Source organism: Ranitomeya variabilis, chromosome 2, assembly GCF_051348905.1.
Source record: "Ranitomeya variabilis isolate aRanVar5 chromosome 2, aRanVar5.hap1, whole genome shotgun sequence".
NCBI lineage: Eukaryota > Metazoa > Chordata > Amphibia > Anura > Dendrobatidae > Ranitomeya > Ranitomeya variabilis.
The window spans coordinates 929,610,161-929,623,497 of NC_135233.1; the positions used below are offsets into that span (position 1 = coordinate 929,610,161).

Sequence of the window (13,337 nt, forward strand, 5' to 3'; positions counted from 1 at the left end):
ATCCTGACAAAATTCAGACTGTTGGCAATTATGAATTTAATGGATAAGTTTGAAGAATGGCACTGAAGAATTGCACAAGTTTGAAGCATGTCCCTATAAAGATGTGCACTTTGCATATAATTGTAAATAATTGTGTGCCATAATGTACATTTTGTTTGTACATTCTTGTAATGATAATCGTAGTTTATTACCAATACAGTTTAGCAGAGGTTAATTAATGTACACTGGCCATGCTTGCACTAAATAAAAACCTTTTTTCACTAATTACTGGTCAATAGATCTGCAACAAAAACGTATAAGGCTGTGTGTCCATGTTCAGGATGGCCGGCGGTATCGCCGGAGCGGCGAAGCCGCTCGGCGCTAAGCCCCGCCCCCTTTTTGGACGCGATGATGCTGGATGTGTTAAATGTACACATCCGGGATCATCGCCCCCCCCTCCCATAGGGCCCTGTGTTATGCCTTGCGGGGACGCTGCGTCCCCGCAAGGTGTACGGACATGCTGCGAGCTGAAAAGACGCGCAGCATGTCCGGAGTCGCAGGCCCGCCGCGTGCGGGTTTCCACGCATAGTGGACACGGGATTTCAAAAAATCCCCTCCACTATGCTGGAACATCTGGACGCTGCGTGTTTGACGCTGCAGCTCTGCGCAGCGTCAAACAAGCAGCGTTTACTGACCGTGGACACACACCCTTAGAAAGATACATTGGGGGTATTTTCCAATTTATACGATCAAATGTAGTGTAGACCTGTTCCTTATGTGTACGATCTACAAGGTTGGTACACTATGCTGGTTTAAGGTGAATTTAAAGTGATAAACCGTCTGCAGAATCCTGCGGTTCTTTTGATACGTTGTTGAATTACTTTTTTGAAAGAATATCTTCCCCTAAACCTGAAATTGTCTAAATATACCATGTTGTTAAAAATGCTGTCCTTTTTAAGTAATGTGACCCTGATTCATCATTTGTAGGGCTTTTTTAAGTTACTTTTTTTGTCCTTTGGTATTCGTTGATGTTTTTTGTGCCAAATTCTTCAAAATGGCGTACACATTTCCTTTATTTTGCAAAGTAAAAGACAGTCTTTATTTTTGTTTGTTCTTTTCAACGATTTTGTGACTCTTTAGCACAAAAAGTAGTTAAAATAATTGACATACATACTATCCCTCAGGTAGGTACTGGACTACAATTATTTGAAATTTTGTGATTTTTCAAAATATCACAAATGACGACGAGTCAGATGAAAACATCTGGAAATCCCGAACCATGGAGTCCTAACTGATTAATGTGTCTGTCTTTAAAGAAGTAAAAGAGTAAAGTCTGTGTAACAACATGACAACCCAATATAAACATGTAATGACGGTCAATTTGGTCATCACCCAACTTTCTTAAAAGCAGATATAAATAAAAATGGCTAATTAGAAGTTGGTAACACACTGTCAGATGAGGACAATTCATCATATTGATGGTGATTTGTTCTACAGTATGTTGGTGATTTGTACAATATGTGCTTTTCAATGCAATGCAAATTTAAGGAACTGTTTTTTACAAGACACGTAGCTGGTAATGAAAGAACAGTAATGCTTCTTTCCGGAACCTTTTAACAGTTTTTAGAAATACAACACAGTTTTCAGCTCCCATACATATTTAATATATTTTCACACTTGCAACTGAAAGCGAAGCGGCATAAGACAAAGTGCTCTGCTTCCACAATGATTCATGATCTACCCAAGATGTCCTGGATGCTAAACTCAACAAGCTACACAATGCTTGCACGCAAATTAACAACCTAATATATGCAAGGTTGTAACACTGAAAATTAATTTATAAATTCATTTTATATTTACTCTCACATTTATAATCGGCAAGTCCACAAATCCTACAGTACTGGATGTCTGATTAGGATGGATCTCAGGTCTGCATGGTCCAAAGGTTGGACATTTGAAGGACAATTCCTGTCGTACCAAGATCAACCTAATGTTAAGGTGGGCACTAGAGTACAAAACTGCTTTCCAAAAATGAACATTGGTATTGAACTTAAAAGGGTTGTGCACAATTAGAAAAAGATGCATCTTTCATCCAAAAAAAGATCCACACCAATATACAGTTCATGGGTGTTATTGTAATTCAGGGACATTCAATTCAATGAAGCTGAGCTGTAATACCAGGCACAACCTGAGAGCTGGTGTGGCACTCTTTCTGGATGAAAGCAGCCATGTTTTTTTAATAGTGGACATACCACTCAAAACTGACCATAGAATTGACTTTCAATGTGTATTACAGTACTGATCGCCTGGAGGTCATGTTAAAGTGCTCCAAAAGGATCGGTATTGATCTGCTAATGAAAAATGAGGGGTGGACCTTACACTACATTGGCTATAGATTATATCTATAATTTCACAATAATAACTCTAGCCATAATACGACCAAGAATGAGCACCCTTACCACCTCTACTGCACCGAAATGATCGGATCCAACCAAAATGAAATCCTTTGAATCATTCATAAAATTCATCATCATCTATTTTTGTATTTTTTTGTATTGTCAGTGTATTGTTGCTGTTACACTCACAACTTAGTTATAGATTTCTTCTAAAGATTGCAAGAACCTTCAAAAATGTTTCCAAGATCTCAATTAATCAGTATATTGGGGGAACATTTAGTTATTGTGAAAAAAATGATACACTGATGGAAAAATTACCTAATCTTGTGTGTTTTCTAAGAAAGCTTCTTCTTATTTCTCTGGCTAGTTTTACCTCTTGCTCAATGCCCTCAAATCACATGTAAAGTAATTCTTGCACCAGGAGTTCCCTGTAAGACATCTGCCTGTGTATCTTGTGCAGAATAACTGTCTTTCTTGTCCCAGAAGGTACAATGACATTCTTCATTTAATTAGTTAAAAAACACAAGGCGACATAAAACATACAGAGCAGTAGAAGACACAGCGAAATGTTCGGTTTAGGAAATAAGATCTGTTACCAGGCGCATGGTGAAATTCCTGGAGAATCCTCAGGGGCACAAGCACTGGCTGCTGTTGCTGATGTGGTTGCTTTTCTGCTCGATTTCTGGGCTTGATGTGACTGCTGCTGCTTGGTACCCGGTGGCTCTGCCAGCACAGTCAACGCTTCCAAGATCCCATAGACAGACAAGACACTCCTGACTCTTGGCTCACTCCGCACTGAGTGCTGTGGTGCTGAGGAGAGAAGGGAACCTGGATATCACTGCTCCTGCCACTGGCTCTGCAGCTCTGAGCTCATGTTAACTCCATCACTGCTGGACCTACAATGCTGTGCATCACCATGGATGCAGACATAAGTCAAAACTATCACAGTGCATTTATTTCATCATTTACGTGAAACCCAAGCTTCCATTAACCACATACTGCACAGATAAACAAATATCGTTACCGCATGTATATTAAGTCACTAGTATTATGTTACCTTTTCTCAGGTTGTACGCGTTTCCACCTAAATTTACATATTAATACACTGCAGACATGAAATTCGCCCTTTACTGATTGATATTTTTCTTACAAACTATTGATCTTTATATGTCATTGGATATATCATGCAGATGATGTTCTCCACTAACTAGGCTCAGAAAAATACTTGTGGATTGCCAAAATCTTGGTATTTTACTGGTATATCTGTAATCAGATGCTGGCCCTAAGGCTGGGTTCACACGAGAGTATAACAAATAGTTCAGAGCTTCGTCCATAAAAGTCAAACGATTTTTTTTCTCGCTTGTCATCCGTATCCAATCCGTTTTTTTTTTTTTAACAGCAGCAGCTATTAATCAATTACAGAACATTTACAGTTTCTTATGTTACAGAATTGCAATGTCTCCGTAACAATCAAATGCTATAATGGCATCCGATTTTTTTTTCACACACTCATAGAATGGAATGGATGAGTTTACCGAAGAAATTAGTGCATGCTGAATTTTTTTCACACAAATTTGGTCAGTGAAAAATACTGGTCTTCTGCACTTCCCCATTGAATAACATTGGGACAAGCATAATCCATTTTTCCCAGAGAGAGAACTCGGACAGATAATACGGTTGTGTGTACGAGCCCCAAAAGTTTGAAAGCTGCTTGTACAGGGTAGTCATTGCATTTAATATAATGCTGTCACTTTTTCCTCACTGCTTGTTATGGCAGAACTTTGTCAGTTAGTGTCAACTCGACTGCAGCGGCACATGTGAGGATTCCAGGAGAGGTTTATTCTCAGGCTGAATTCTTGTATTATGCACAATAGTAGTAGCTGCAGCAGCTCCAGCGGGTGATAAGACAATACTGAACCTGAGATATACACAGATGAACGTCAGACGAAGATGGCTGACAAACACTGACTGGAGAAGAAGGGAGGGGTTACAGCAGAGCTGGGCTACAGGGAGAGAGATGGGACAACTTCTAAAAACAAAACTGATTCCATAGCAGTGTAACAGCAACAATACACTGACAATACCGTACTGTATGATTCCTAGGTCATGGCACATAACAGTATGGCCAATATATAGCCACATGTACTGAACAGTGTTAGCTTGACTGCTGTGATCATCCCCAATCCTTAGGGGATGATTATAATCCTTAGGGTATATGCACACATTAAGTGTTTGTTCAGAAATTTCTGCCACATTTCTGCATCTCTTGGCAGTAAAAACGGAACGGAAAAAGGCACGTTATGCTGCATTTTTTACTTGCGTTTAAAATAAGCAATGTGGATGTGAGACTTCTGGGTTCTCATTCACATTGCTGACATCAGGAATCCCTACAGGTTTTATGACAAATCTGCACTGAAAAAACACAGCAAAACACTGAAAAATGAAGCAAAAATGCAAAGTGTGCATATAGCTTTAACATTGTCAGTCCTTTACTCACCCGCCGCTATTAACTCGTTAAATGCCACTGTCAAATGCTGACAGCTGCATTTAACATGCACTTCTGGCACTCGTGCCAGAAATCCACCCATCGGTGACCCCCGTCACGTGATCGCGGATCACCGATGGATTGGCATGACAACCAGAGGTGTCCTGGAGACCTCTATGGTTGACACTGCTGGATTGCTATGAGCGCTGCCCAGTGGTCAGCGGTCTTAACAAGTGAGGTATTCTGCTACATATACAGTGCCTTGTGAAAGTATTCAGCCCTCTGGAACTTTTCAACCTTTTCCCACATATCATGCTTCAAACATAAAGGAAGTAAATTTTTGGTGAAGAATCAACAACAAGTGGAACACAGTTGTGAAGTTGAACAAAATTTATTGGTTATTTTAAATTTTTGTGGAAATTCAAAAACTGAAAAGTGGGGAATGCAATATTATTCAGACCCTTTAACTTAATACTTTGTTGCTCCACCTTTTGCTGTGATTACAAGTCGCTTGGGGTATGTCGCTATCAGTTTTGTACATCGAAAGACTGAAATTCTTGTCCATTCTTCCTTGGCAAACAGCTTGAGCTCAGTGAGGTTTGATGGAGATCGTTTGTGAACAGCAGTTTTCAGCTCTTTCCACAGTTTCTCGATTGGATTGAGGTCTGGACTTTGACCGAGATATTGGCACGCTCTGGGGTCACTATGTCTGTCAGAGTCCAAAGGGTTCATATCTGTGCATATTATGATGACAAACCCCCTCGCTCTCAGAAGTTTGATCTGCTGCCTCTGGTACAGAAGTGGTTGCAGCCAGAATCCTCCCCTCCAGCCCAGATGGACGGGCAGGTGGTCTTCAGTAAGGCGATGCTTAAAAGGTAATTGAGAAGGACGGTCAAAACTGGAACTATCTGCTTCCGTTTCTGCTCTTCTCAGTCAAAGAAGCTCCTCAGTACAGCAATTCGGTATTTGTTTTTGGAGTTTTTTTTAATGCCATTTACTAAGTGGTAAATTGATAAGTCAGCTTTATTCTTTGGGTCAGTATGATTACATTGATACCACATTTATATCATTTTTTTATATTTTGGCGCTTTTGCATAAGAAAAATACATTTTTTAAAAAAAGATCACTATGGATTGCAGCATCTATAAGATAGCAAAGGGTTAACATCACTGGGACCTGATTCAATCAGGTCCCGATTATGTCACCTGTCAGAGCTATCACTCTCAAACTGGCATGGCAGCGCTTGCAGGACCCTGGGGGGTTCTGAGTGCTGCAATAGATAAATGTTGGTGCTGCACAAAGCCCAGCAAGCATGAACCTTTATCTACAGTGGGTCGTTGCCAAGAGGTTAAGATAATATTACATGCTTTTCATTGTAGATATATCCTGAAACTGGAACTGATATATTAACCTCAGTTACAGGAGAAATTCAGCCTCCTGTCTGATTAGAAAAGCTGAGTGGGTCTCTAAAGACAGCAGCTCCAGCCGCCTCCCTACACTCATGTGATCACAAGATCACCGAGTCCAGAAGAGGAAGCAATGTCAGTGCTCCTTAATCTGTTAAAGCTGACACATTGTTTGGGCATCCACTTGACAAATGAGGTTCAATGTGGCTAAATATAAAGTTTGGCACCTGAGTACTAATAATATGCAGGCATCATATGTTCTACGGGGAGTAAAACAAGCAGAGTCACTTGTAGAGAAGGATTTTGATGGACTTGTAGATCACAGACTAAATAACAGCATGCAATGCCAATCTGTGGCTTTCAAAGCCAGTAGGATACTATCATGTAATAAAATAGGTATGAACTCACAGGGCAGGGATGTAATATTGCCACTTTACAAGGCATTAGTGTGACTTTATCTGCAATATGCATTTCAGTACTAGGTAGCAGTTCATAGAAATGATGGCCTGAAGCTAGAAAAGCACAAAGTAGAGTCACAAACTGATAAGGGGAATGCAGGATCTTAGTTATGAGAAAAATTAAAAGAATTACATTTATTTTGTCTTGTGGAGAGATATCTAACAGGAGACATTACAAACTCATACAAGTACATAAGTGACCCATACAAAGTATATGGTCTAAAGCTGTTTCATGTAAAACCTCCACAAAAGACAAGAACATGTTCCTTCAGTATGAAAAAAGATGGTCCAACCTCCATGGGAGATAAGACTTTACCATGAGAAGTGGAACCTGTGGAATAGTGTAATTTAGTTAAGGCCGGGATCACACATACGCAAGATATGGCCGAGTCTCACAGGTGAAAACCCAGCTCTGGCGCCGGCAGTCCGGAGCGGAGTGTGCAGCCGCACAGCAACACATGGAGCTGCACGCTCCGCTCCATAGTGCCGGCGCCAGAGCTGGCTTTTCACCTGCGAGACTCAGCCGTATTTCGCGTATGTGTGATCCAGGCCTAATGGTGAGGGTATGTGCAGACGTTGTGGATTTTGCTGCGGATCTGCAGCGGACTGGCCGCTGCGGATTCGCAACAGTTTTCCATGCATTTACAGTACCATGTAAACCTATGGAAAACATAATCCGCAGTGCACATGTTGCGGAACAAAATGCGCGGAAACGTAGCGTTGTTTATTCCGCAGCATGTCATATCTTTGTGCGGATTCCGCAGCGGTTTACACCTGCTCCACAATAGGAAACGCAGTGCTTTTTACCTGCGGATTTCTCAAAATAGGTGCGGAAAAATCCACAGAGGTTTCATCTACGTGTGCACATACCCTCACAGCGAGAATTGTTGTTGTGTAAAAAAAATAGTCTTAAATCCAGTAAAATAAGATAAATGCTTATGAACAATATTTGTTTAAAATGTTTGTTCTGAATGTTGATCCAGTCAACCGAAACTCAGGATCCAGAGGGAAAAAAAAACTTTTATATAAATTGTGTTGGCATGCTTAAAATGCTTAAGCATGTTACAATAAGCTGTCATATGTAAGCTGGCTTGCGTGTGAGCAATGAGACTATTTTGTCATTGCATTGTTTGTACCCTCCCCACTTCTAATTTTACATTTTCTAGAAACAAGTGGGTGTAGCCTGGCTGTTATGATTTCTCCCATAAACAGCAGTCATGACATGAGAGATTCCTTCACCCCCTATCTTTTCGGAGAACATCTTCAGAAGCAGCAGAACACTATATATCAATACAGAGCACTGCTCCAGTGAATGCAGCACTGAGTTGAAATAAAACACTTAGGCTACTTTCACACTAGCGTCGTGTACTGCACGTCGCTATGCATCGTTTTGTAGAAAAAACGCATCTTGCAAAAGTGCTTGCAGGATGCGTTTTTTCTCCATTGACTTGCATTAGCGATGCAGTGCGACGCATTGCCACATGTCGCAACCGTCGTGCGACGGTTGCGTTGTGTTGCGTCTGACCATCGCCACCGAAAAACGTTGCATGTAACGTTTTTTGGTGCATCGTGTCCAGCATTTCCGACAACGCATGCACGGCCGGAATTCCGCCCCCTCCTCCCCGCACCTCACAATGGGGCAGCGGATGCGTTGAAAAACAGCATCTGCAGCCCCCGTTGTGCGGCGCTTCCACAGTATGCGTCGGTGCGCTGCAACGTCGCATTGCGACGTGCAGTGCACGACGCTAATGTGAAAGTAGCCTTACTAGAAAGAAGCAGTACCTTCTTTAGGCCGGAGTCACACTAGCAAGGAATACGGACAAGTGCTATGTGAGAAAAAAATCGCATAGCACTCGGACCGCTGTTAATCTATGGGGCAGCTCCCACCACTGCTATTTTTCTTGGCCGTATTGTACGTGCGAGTGACATCGCAGCATGCTGTGATTTGCTGCTTATATCGTCCAAGACTCACCAATGCAAGTCAATGGATGCGAGAAAAATATCGCACAGCACTCGCACAATGCGAGTGCTATCCGATTTTTACGCACTGGTGTCCTTTGAAAAGCCGGTAATTCATGTGCGGTGTATAGTAAAATCACACTGACAGGTTAGAATAGAATAGATAGAATAGAAATATATACATAGAGTATGTATATATATATATATATATATACTGTATATACACACGTCAGTAACACACATATGTATTGATATTGCACAGAAAGATAGAAGAAAAGCCGGTAATTAATCTGCCAGCTTCTGTAAAATCACTGCAGGAGCCGACAGGATAGAAGAGATGGATTACATACAGTAAATACATATAGAATAGGTAGATATATAGATGTCAGTGACAAATACAATTAGTGCAGTATGTGTGCAAATTACTGGACATGTATTTAATTAATAAAAGATTTTACGTTAAAAAAATGGCGTGGTCTCCCGCGCAATTTTCAAAACCAGCAGAGGGAAAGCCAGCGACTGGGGGCAGATGTTTATAGCCTGGGAAGGGCGTAATACCCATGGAGCTTCAAAGGCTAATAATATCAGCTCACAGCTGTACACTTAACATTTACTGGCTATTAAAATGGGGGACCACCCCCAAAAATGACATGGGGTCCCCCCATAATTAATAACCAGCAAAGGCTATTCAGACAGCTGCGGGCTAATATTAATAGCCTAGGAAGGGGCCATGGATATTTTTCCCCTGGCTAAAAACATCAGCAATCAGCCGAGCCAGAAAAGGCGCATCTGTAAGATGTGCCAATTCTGTCACTTAGCCTCGCTCTTCCCACTTGCCTTTAGTAGTGGTGGCAAGTGGGATAATAGTTTGGGGGTTAAGGCCCCGGCACACATAGCGATTTACCAACGATCACGACCAGCGATACGACCTGGCCGTGATCGTTGGTAAGTCGCTGTGTGGTCGCTGGGGAGCTGTCACACAGACAGCTCTCTCCAGCGACCAACGATCAGGGGAACGACTTCGGCATCGTTGAAACTGTCTTCAATGATGCCGAAGTCCCCCTGCAGCACCCGGGTAACCAGGGTAAACATCGGGTTACTAAGCGCAGGGCCGCGCTTAGTAACCCGATGTTTACCCTGGTTACCAAAAAAAAAAAACAGTACATACTCACCATCTGATGTCCGTCAGGTCCCTTGCCATCTGCTTCCTGCTCTGACTGAGTGCCGCCGTACAGTGAGAGCAGAGCGCAGCGGTGACGTCACCGCTGTGCTGTACTTTCACTTTCACTTTGCGGCGCTCAGTCAGTGTGGGAAGCAGACGGCAAGGGACCTGACGGACATCAGATGGTGAGTATGTACTATTTGTTTTTTTTGGTAACCAGGGTAAACATCAGGTTACTAAGCGCGGCCCTGCGCTTAGTAACCCGATGTTTACCCTGGTTACCAGTGAAGACATCGCTGGATCGGTGTCACACACACCGATTCAGCGATGTCAGCGGGACCTCAACGACCAAAAAAAGGTCCAGGCCATTCCGACACGACCAGCGATCTCACAGCAGGGGCCTGATCGCTGGTACGTGTCACACATAGCGAGATCGCTACTGAGGTCGCTGTTGCGTCACAAAACTTGTGACTCAGCAGCGATCTCGCTAGCGATCTCGCTATGTGAGACGGGGCCTTTAATGTCACTTTTGTATTGTAAGGTGACATCAAGCCTGGCTTAGTAGTGGAGAGGTGTCAATAAAACACCTATCCTTTACTAATCCTATAGTTGTTACAGGTTAAATAAAGACACAGCCAGAATAAAGTATTTTAATGTAATAAAACACTACACAGTTTCCCATCTTTATTATACAGCTAATCCATGTAACGCCCTCGATCTTCTGTAATAAAAATAAAATAAAGAAACAACAATACCCATAGCTGTCCGTCGCTGTGTCCCACGCAGTAATCCATGTCTGGGGGATATACAGTTTACAACAAGGACGGTGCTAAGATGCGACCCCCCCGCTGTAAACTACTGGTGAATGAATGAGATGCTGCTGGTGCAGCATCAGTGACTAGTGGTGTCGTGACTGAAGCTGCGCTCCCTCACAGCCTGACCTGCACCGAACTCTGGAGCGTGGAAAAATTGCCTTAGAAGGTTCACATAGAAATGTATCTATTTGATGAATGTGTGTCTAAAAAGATAATATCTCACAATTAAAGGGAATCTGACATCTTTTATATGCTGCCTGATCCATGGACAGCGTGTATCAGACACAGATGCATGATTTCAGACATACATGTTTAGCTCTGAAACATTGCGTCATTTCAGAGAAAATCATTGTTTAATAGCCGACAGGGACCACGCTGCTTTCGAGACTAATCAGACAGGAGGGTCCCAAGTGACTTCAACCTGCCCGCTGCCCTGGAGTGACAGGTCACTCCCTATACAAGCACATAAAAAGATCTGTCATTCAAGGGCAGCGCACGGAGAGAAGCCACGGGGACCCGCCTGTCCGTCTAGTAACTATATAACAGCTATAACTATTTTTCTCTGAAATGCCACAGCTTCAAACATGGCTAAAATCATATAGCCTGATACATACTGCCCGATCCAACATGTATCAGCTGTCAGGTTCTCCTTCAAAACTATTTTTTTAAATACTAGTAAAGATCTCCAGCATTTCCATTATGTCTATTAGATCTGTTCAAGTCTACAATTTTGCATATAGTAGACCTTTTGATCTAAGGAAGGAACTCAATGATCTTGAGAATAATGTCTTTTCAACCTTTGTTTTGTCCAGATATAGTAGATTATCCATAAGATCACCATTAATTTTGGACATTGGTTAGCATCATAATAGTGATGTGGACAACAGAAAACATTTAGTTTGCAAATGAAAGTTAAAAGGAATGGCAAATAACATTTTTCTTGTGTCAATCTCTTTCAATATCTAAAGTGCTACTCAAGGGCTACTTAGTAGTGATGAGCCCATATTTATTGCAGAGTTCTCTAATTTTATGACCACATGCTGCTTGAGAGTGTCAGTGAAGGTCAACTCACTAACTAGATGCAGAGTTAATAGTCAAGGATAAGCAAATCCTCTGCAAGAATGAAATCACCAATTAAATGCATTTTGCATTTTCTGGAATGAACATACTTAGCTATATTGGCTGCATTATAATAGAAGTGTGTCGAATAGCAAGAGAGGAATCTATCTATTAATAAGAGCACTATGAATTACAAAAATAACGACAATATGCTAAGAGATGGTGCTATACATAACAAGACATGATACTATGTAATGGAACAGCGCTATACAGTGGGGAAAAAAGTAGTCAGCCACCAATTGTGCAAGTTCTCCCATTTAAAAAGATGAGAGAGGCCTGTAATTGACATAAAACTTAGGCCACAACTATGAGAGTCAAAATGAGAAAACAAATCCAGAAAATCACCTTGTCTGATTTGGCAAGATTTATTTTGCAAATTATGGTGTAAAATAAGTATTTGGTCCTTAACAAAAGTTCATCTCAATATTTTGTTATATATCCTTTGTTGGCAATGACAGTGGTCAAACGTTTTCTGTAAGGCTATGTGCACACGTTCTGGATTTTTTGCATTTTTTTCCGAATTTTTTCAGCGGTTTTCTGCTGCAAAAGCGCTTAAAAACCGCCTACATTAAGCATTCCATCATTTTTAATGCATTCCGCAATTTTTGTGCACATGTTGCGTTTTTTTTTCCACGATAAAAACGCATCTCGGAAAAAAACACAGCATGTTCATTAATTTTGCGGAATTTTCATGGATTTCCCGCTATATTATTGCAATGGGAAGCTCCGGAAAAAAACACAAAAAATCCGCAAAAAGCGCGTGAAAAACGCGAACAATATGTGTGCGGATTTCCTGTGAAAGTAGTCCGGATTTGCTCAGTAAAATTTTGCACACTTTCCTGAACGTGGGCACATAGCCTTAGTCTTCACAAGGTTGGCACACACTGATGGTGGTATGTTGGCCCATTCCTCCATGCAGATCTCATGCAGAGCAGTGATGTTTTGGGCCTGTCGCTGGGCAACACGGACTTTCAACTCCCTCTAAAAGTTTTCTATGGGGTTGAGATCTGGAGACTGGCTAGGCCACTCCAGGACCTTCAAATGCTTCTCACAAAGCCACTCCTTTGTTGCTCTGGCAGTGTGCTTGGGAGCATTATCATGCTGAAAGACCCATCCATGTTTCACCTTCAATGCCCTTGCTGATGGAAGGAGGTTTGCACTCAAACTCTCACGATACATGGCCCCTTTCATTCTTTCATGTACACATGAAACAGCCCCAAGCATGATTCTCCTACCCCCATGTTTCACAGTAGGTATGGTATTCTTTGGATGCAACTTATCATTCTGTCTCCACCCAACATGACAAGTTTTGTTTCTACCAAACAGTTCTACTTTAGTTTCATTAGACCATAAGACATTCTCCCAATACTCTTCTGGATAATCCAAATGCTCTCCAGCAAACTTGTACTGGCTTAAGCAGGGGGACACGTCTGACAATGTAGGACCTGAGTCCTTGGCAGTGTAGTGTATTACTGATAGGAGCCTTTGCTACAGTGGTTCCAGCTCTATGCAGGTCATTCACTAAAACCCCGCTTGTGGTTCTGGGATTTTTGCTCAC

At 41.8% G+C, this 13,337-nt stretch overlaps 1 protein-coding gene across 1 annotated transcript in view; it reads right to left on the reverse strand.

Annotated features, from left to right (window-relative positions):
• SCHIP1 (schwannomin interacting protein 1) overlaps positions 1-3,172 on the reverse strand; it is an 867,777-nt gene extending 864,605 nt beyond the window's left edge. The window contains exon 1 of the mRNA XM_077290656.1: positions 2,972-3,172. Coding sequence (XP_077146771.1) covers positions 2,972-2,980 — 9 coding nt within the window. The 5' untranslated portion in view covers positions 2,981-3,172. The remainder of the gene's footprint in view (positions 1-2,971) is intronic.
• Between the last annotated feature and the right edge of the window lie 10,165 nt (positions 3,173-13,337).